Below are 7500 nucleotides of genomic sequence, written 5' to 3'. Positions count from 1 at the left end.
CCTTCTTCCCTTCTCACCCCTTCATCTACCCTGTCTTGATTCCCATCCCATGCCCTATGCCCATCATCTCTTCCCCTCCTCCTACCCTTCTGTCCCCTTCCCTTCCCCCTCATCGGAACTTCCTTCCCCTGTCCCTCCCCTTCCATCCCCTCCCTATCCCTTTCTCCTGCCCTTCCATCCCCCCTCCCCCTCTGCCCTTCCATCCCCTTCTCCTGCCCTTCCTCCCCCTCCCCTTCCCTTCCACCCCTCCCCCTCCCCCTCTTGGTGTGGGAGGGCGAGATGCTACGTAAAAGGCTCTGTTAGTTTCTCTGGTTATAATGACCTCCCGAGTCCGAGCGTCGGGTGGCGCGGCCCAAGACGGCGGATCATTTTACAGAACTTTTCCCCGCCGATGAGTTTTTTTGGACTGCATTGGGGAGGCAAGTTCTCTGGCGACTTATGATCGTGATTTTTAGGGCAACGAGAGAGCTTGAACTAAATAAATGAGGCTTTTGTGGAGGAAATATACTCTCTCTGTTCTCTTCTCTGTCTGCCTTGCTCGAATCCTTCCTCTCTTCCTCCCTCCCTCCCTCCCTCTTTCCCTTCCCTTTCCCTCTCCCTCTCCCTCTCTCACCCCTTCCTTCTTTCCCTTTCCCTCTCCCTTCCTCCTTTTGTAAAATCGTCAGTTTTTTTCAGTCCCATGAAAGTCATTTTACCCTCGACCCAATATACCAAATAGAAAAGATAATTAAATAAAAAGAAAATCCAATTATAATATCTAAGCAGCGGCGAGACACAGGAAAGAAGCGCTAATAAGGCTAATAAATCCTGGGTATGTGCATGCAGGGACGTCAAAGGGATAATTTACAGCCGCCGATTCCCGTTAAGCTGTCATGATCGGAGATAATTGTTAGATGTCGCAACGTTCGCCCAAACCGGCGCGCATTGACAGAGGGAGTGGGGGAGGGAGAGGGGATGGAAATGGAGAGAGAGAGAGAGGAGGATGGAAAGCGAGAGGGAGAAAAAATATATAAGGAGAGGGAGAGAGAGGGGAAGAGAGGGAGAGAGAGAGAGGGAGGGAGGGAGAGAAGAGGAGAGGGAGAGAGTGAGAGAGAAAGAAAGAAAGAGAAAGAGATGGAGAGGGAGAGGCAGAGAGAGAGAGAGATGGAGAGGGAGAGGCAGAGAGAGAGAGATGAAGAGGGAGAGGCAGAGAGAGAGGTAGAAGGAGAGGGAGAGGCAGAGCGAGCGGTAGAAGTAGAGAGAGAGAGGGGGAGGATGATATAGAAGGAAAAGGAGTGGGGAGAAGGGTTAGAGAAAAGATGGAAGGAAGATGGAAAAAGGAAGGGTTAGAGAGAAGATGGAAGAGGGAAAAGGGGGAGGAGGAAGACAAGAGAGAGGGAGGGATAGCGAAAGGAGTGGAGAGGTGGAGGGAGAAGAACAGGGAGAGACAGACGGAGAAAGAGAGAAAGAGAAAAATAGCTGGTCGATGCATGAATGCGTCCGAACAGTTGCGTTTGCATCTCTGTGTTTCTTTACCATATTGTTCAATTACAACTTTTAAAATGTATTTTCCATTTATTCGTTTATTACAAGAGCAAACATTATCCTGTGAATTTAATTAGGATTTTCTCCTCAGTATGGTTAAATCGTGAGTTCTACGTCAAGAACTGACTGACTGACTTAATCACTGACCCATCAAACCGTGACTCATTTGTCTTCAGAACTTTCACGTTTCTGTCCATCCCTACATCCCCCTCCAGTAAGTCACGCGATGACCTATTGCTTATGTCTGCTGACACACTCCACCGAATGAGTAATTTTTGCTCAATGAAAAAGGCTATATTTGATGAAAAAAAGTTATAGTTAGGTAAAAAAAAACCTTACTTAATTCAAAATGTTGGTTAAATGGTATTGCACGCATATTTCCTCAGGGGCTCGGCACATGGGACGTTGCAAAGCCCACTAGACAACGCGCCGCCTCTGTATCGATAACAAAGATACTGTTTATTTATAGCACAGAACCAGACTCTCGGCAGCATTGACCTCGCTAGCACGCTGTCTCTGCTAACGGCTGCATCGTCGGGCGCGCCCTGTAAATCTGCATCTGTAGGAGAGAGAGAGAGAGAGAGAGAGAGAGAGGGAGAGGGAGAGGGAGAGGGAGAGGGAGAGGGAGAGAGAGAGAGAGAGAGAGAGAGAGAGGGAGAGGGAGAGGGAGAGGGAGAGGGAGAGAGAGAGAGAGAGAGAGAGAGAGAGAGAGAGAGAGAGAGAGAGAGAGAGAGAGAGAGAGAGAGAGAGAGAGAGAGAGAGAGAGAGAGAGAGAGAGAGTGAGAGAGAGTGAGAGAGAGACAGACAGACAGACAGAGGGGGGGAAGAAGAAAACAAGAGGAAGAGATAAAAAAGAAAGGCCACGATATATGTCATAGGAGTCAAGTAGATGAAAGCTAGAGGAAGAGGGTATCAATAATTCCATAGAAAATCACCTAAAGACCGTAGGAATGGTACCGGCAAAGCTTTCCAAATGTCTAATGAATGAGGTACCGGTAAAACTGACAGGAAACAGTGATGCAAATGTTAAAATTTCCTTGATGTCTAAAATCACGAAGAAGGAAAGAACAGGGAATCGGTAATCTTAGGAGGGAGTGAAGCTACGCGTGCTGGGGATGCCAGAAACGTCCTGGACCCTTGCCTCCACAAATCGAGCCTCGAGATGCGTGTCCCCCAAGAGCTCCAGGACAAGGGAACGCTACGCCCCTCCCTGTCTCACGCGAGTCCCTCCTCAAGGGGGATAAATAGAGTGGTCATTTATTTGCGTGCTTCGCCCCGTAAACGACAGAGGAACTGGGACATTAAAACACCATAAATCAAGCTTACGTCTTCAGACAAGCTGTTATAAAAGTTATAAAGCCGTGGACAAGAGCCTAGTGTGGGAGGAAGCAGGTCCAGAATGAGAGAGAGAGAGAGAGAGAGAGAGAGAGAGAGAGAGAGAGAGAGAGAGAGAGAGAGAGAGAGAGAGAGAGAGAGAGAGAGAGAGAGAGAGAGGGAGGGAGGGAGGGAGGGAAGGGGGGAGGAAAAGGGTTTCTGACGGAGGTGACGTACATGGTTATTACGAAACATACAGGTAGCATGCGGGACGACGCCCACCTTTCAGCTCGCCAACATTTCTTTTTTAACTCTCTTGTTAGTAAAAATGGGTGGGATTATGGTGCAAAGTCAAATATTGTCTTTTTGGTGATTTTTCAAAATTTATGAAAGAGGAAGGTATACATATACATATAATTAAATTTGTTGTGTTTGCTGATGCTCTCTCTCTCTCTCTTCCTCTCCCTCCCTCTCTCTCTCTCTCTCTCTCTCCGCCCGCGCCCCCTCTCTCTCTCCCTCCCTCTCCCCCTCCCTCTCCCTCTCCCTCTCCCACTCCCCCCCTTCCCTCTCCCTCTCTCTTTCTCTCGCATCAGAACGATAAATAAAACAACTGAATCACTCCCTTTTCTATTAGAATATTAATATTCTACTTGCTTCCTCGATAACAGCCCCACTTGAATATTTACTTTCCAAAAGCAGGTTACGAGAAAAGTCGAAACTTCCACCCATAAGGAGAAATATCGAGTGTGGCGCCGTTCTGCTTAATCAAATTAGCGGTCGAGACTAATTGTGGGGGAACTCGACACCGCCGGAGTGCTCCTCGTCTCGAAAACAAAGGGCGGGATTGATCGAACAAAGGCTAAGATTTACCGAAACAAAGCCCGGGATTTACCGAATACAGACCGCAAGAAGACCCGAATTCTTCCCCCGGGACCGAATGCGAAATGCTTGGACACAGGACGAGAGGAAAGCGTAGCGGATCGGTAACGGATTTCAGTCGATGCGTTACGAAATCTGTTGTCTGCGCATGATGAATAAGGGTCATGCAGGGTCTTGAGGGATTCGACCGGAGCGTTGCATGACGGAAGCGAACCGCGCAGGCGTTGGGAGGCTTCGTATGTTTAATAACAATATTGTGTTGGGAGACTCACGGGGTTGTTAAGATTGAGCGTGATGATAACGTAGCGGGTTCGGTCCCGGCAGGGATGTGCGGCCCGTTTATGGTGGTCGTGTATGATCAGGTCACTGACTGACCTGTCTATCGGATATTTATTAAATGGTTCCCGTATTGAGATTCATTCAATTTGTCTATGGTGCTGAAAGAAACAAATGGAATAAGAAGTGAAACAAATAAGAAGTGTAAAAATAATCATCTTACAGGAATAGATTGATTTTATCAAGGAAATTCATAGGAGGAACCAAATTAATGTGTTTTTTTTCTAATAAATGCTAAAACAAATCACAGGGTATCGGGTGGTTTGTGTTTATTCTTAAGAACAAAGTAAATGCAATAATTCAGGAACGAGTTACGCCTCAAGAGATAGGAGTAAAGCTAATGGCTCGGTTCAGCTCGCACAAAGACGAGGAATAACAAACACAATGACAATGCGAGGCTTATCCAGCTTTAAAAAAACTCCAATCCTAACCTTAGAAGTCAATTCAAGATAAGTTCGACGTCTCGAAAAAATTAATATCCTCCCAATCTTAAGAATAAGAAAATAAAAAGGACAACAGAAGACAGGAGAAAGGCGCGGAGGTAATGAAAGCGAGATTATCTCCGAACAAGCCACAATGTAGCTACACTGACGGCTCTGGAGACTCAGGCAACCCAGGTACTCCCCTCCCCCTCCCCCCTTCGGCTATAGCTAACGCCATCCAGCCGCGACCCTTTTCCGAATCTTCCTCCCATTGGGGCGGGGGCGCCGGGATTGATGCCTCGTCCCCAACCGTCTCCGTGAGGGCGAGTTCAGGGTATCCTCAGCCACAAGGGAGGCAGGAGGCGCGGGATGGATTTAGGATGGAACTGAGGAGGGGGTTGGAGGGAAGGGCGTGTGAGTCACATGACTCACATCCCCTACAGACGAAGAGGTCGCCGGCGCCCTTGCCATCGTGACTTATCACTCCAGCCTCGCCGGGTCCATTCTCCGACGCCAAAATTGGCCTGCGATCGAGACCGGCGGGAGACTTGCACGGGGGAGGAGGAATCGCTGATGAGTTCGATAAATCTTGAGCGTCCGCGTAACGAGTGCCACAGACATAAAGATTCCGGCAGACATCTCTGAGGCGCTGCTACTGCGGTCAGAAGGATTGTGCGGGACGGAAGGCTTCGCGTCACAGACCGGCCAGACAGGGAGGCGTGGGAGAGGAAATGAGGTGTATTGATCTAAATAGAAGCTCTTCGCTCAATGAGCTCCTCTTAGTCGGGCTGTGCAATCGTTTAGGAAATTACCAACGAGGATCAAAATGGGTATGCATAAGATATAAGAAGATAATACCAGTATGCCTGAATTCTAGTATCGGGAATATTGAAAATTGCATGTTATGAAAATATTCTACAAACGATTTTGAAAACAAATTGCTGCAAAAAATCTAGCGAAACGATTTAGGATCTTCAGTCATTTCAGTCTCTACTTTCACCTCAGTCATACACAAAGGTTAAAAACCTGTTCCTTTTGAATAATGCCTCCGCCCTTCATGGGGCCCATAGGTACACTTTTCCTAATGTAATTTGCGACCGTATTCAGAGTATACAAGTTTTATGCAACTTCACAAAGCGATATCCGGTGTTCAAACAAATAACAAAAATCAAAAAGTGAAAATAAAAACTTCCGAAGGTTAGTTGTTCTACCATAAATGATGATCGGAGTCAAAGTGAACTTTCCTTTCTCGGAATGTCATATTAATTATAGGCCATTAACAGTGCGATTGTTAAATGGCGATCCTATCGTAAAATGCTTTGTTAGTTTGTACAGATTGGCTTTTAATATTGTGAGGATCCGTAGGCCTATATTTATAGATGCCGCCGGGATGGAGCCAGACCCGTTCTGTATGCAAATGTAAACACAACATTTATAAAACGATTAAAAAGAAAGAAAAGTAAGATACAAAGAAACTTATAGCTTGAACATTCCGGTCTGTGACTCTGAGAGCTATTTTGGGAATAGAGTCCGGAGCGGCTAAATCCATCGACCAAGTAGTCCAGTAATATCTTTCGTGAGAGTCACAAACCCAGAGAGCAAGGAGTCATCCAAATTAACTAGCTCGCCTATTTAATCAATTAACTTTCGAATACCTCTATTTTCAGTCTGAGCAGAAAAAAAGTGGCTTGCGTAGGTTGCAAGGCCATATCTCATGAAGATTCCAGCTGCGACTATCCAATGATTATCTACATTATTGACCTCCTGCTCCTTCCCCAGCGCTGCCGGCGGCGACCTGCAGACTCTGCTCGACGAGGACATGGTGCCCTATGAACGTGACGTCATCAGCTTCACCCGACAGCTCCTGGAGGGACTCGTCTTCATCCACGACCAAAACATCGTCCACCTCGATATCAAGGTAAGTCTGGCTGTCTTGTGCGGCAGACAGTCCTCTCGGGCAAGACAAATGAACCCGAGCAGGTCCTAAAATTGCAAAGCAAGCAGAGACTTGTTGCTCTCCCGCAATTTTCTCCCTGACTGCCTCGTTCTTTCGCCTCGAATTCTCCATTGTCATCTTCCTTGCCCTTGTCTTTGTTCTTCTTATAATCCTTCTTTGGTGGTCTTGATCTTAAAGTTTTCGAAAACGAGCCGCTGTCCCATGTGGAGCGACGCATAATATACGATTATTCTAATTCCTCGACGAGCAGGTTGCTGTCTCTGCTCATACAACGATTTCCATAAGCGCATCCTGCACATACTTTCCACCCCGTCTATTTTTTCTAATCTATTTATAGACACTTTATCCTAAGAATACATATGATTACAAATTGCTTTCGAATCAACTACTATGCGACTCTAATCATAAATAAATCAGTCTCCCGCACCGTTGAAACGCGCGTGAAATAGGCAAGTTCTGCAGAGCGCCAGTGACATCATCAGAACCCAGAACATACTTAGTTCCTTACGCTGTTAATCACAAAAGTACCATAATTGCTGTCGTCATTATACCTAAAGTAGAATGAGGTCCAGGGTATATAGAAAAGTTCTCCCTGCATCGGCTGCTCCATAAAGCATGTGATTATTTGTTAGGAATTTTATCCGTGAATAACTTAGAGTCGTAATAGAATATAACGAATAGATAAATAAGAATGATTAGAAATAGAATATATTTTTATATATTGCATCTCTGACTTGAGGACGCTCTTCTCCCAACGTTATACCCGCTTCAACAGTTTTTCTCTCGTTTCCCCCTCTCTCCCTCCCGTTTCGAGCGCCACACCTCCCCGGCCATTGTGAACAGCGCCATTTGTCAGGCAGGTTCCCTTCCTCACAAGGACTTGGGGCTTTTACCCTTCCAAGCAGGGGATTGCACAATTATTCTCTTGTTTCATTTACATCTCGGTTTATTTATGTATGTCTTTATATTTTTCCTGCGTGTTCATTCATCATATTTTGCTTCTTTTCGCTCTGTAATTTTCATTCTTACGGTAATGCTAATCCGCAGTGAATGCTTTTCAATGTTAAG

The 7500-nt window shown here is 46.3% G+C and overlaps 1 protein-coding gene across 1 annotated transcript in view; it reads left to right on the top strand.

Moving 5' to 3' along the window:
* Positions 1 to 7500, top strand: part of LOC113815272 (uncharacterized) — a 188780-nt gene that overhangs the window by 124113 nt on the left and 57167 nt on the right. The window contains exon 3 of the mRNA XM_070144239.1: positions 6255 to 6393. Coding sequence (XP_070000340.1) covers positions 6255 to 6393 — 139 coding nt within the window. The remainder of the gene's footprint in view (positions 1 to 6254; positions 6394 to 7500) is intronic.

The sequence above is a fragment of the Penaeus vannamei genome, chromosome 31, assembly GCF_042767895.1.
Source record: "Penaeus vannamei isolate JL-2024 chromosome 31, ASM4276789v1, whole genome shotgun sequence".
In the NCBI taxonomy this organism is placed as follows: Eukaryota; Metazoa; Arthropoda; class Malacostraca; order Decapoda; family Penaeidae; genus Penaeus; species Penaeus vannamei.
The sequence above is the reverse complement of the archived record's forward strand: the minus strand, read 5'-3'. Positions and strand labels throughout refer to the sequence as shown.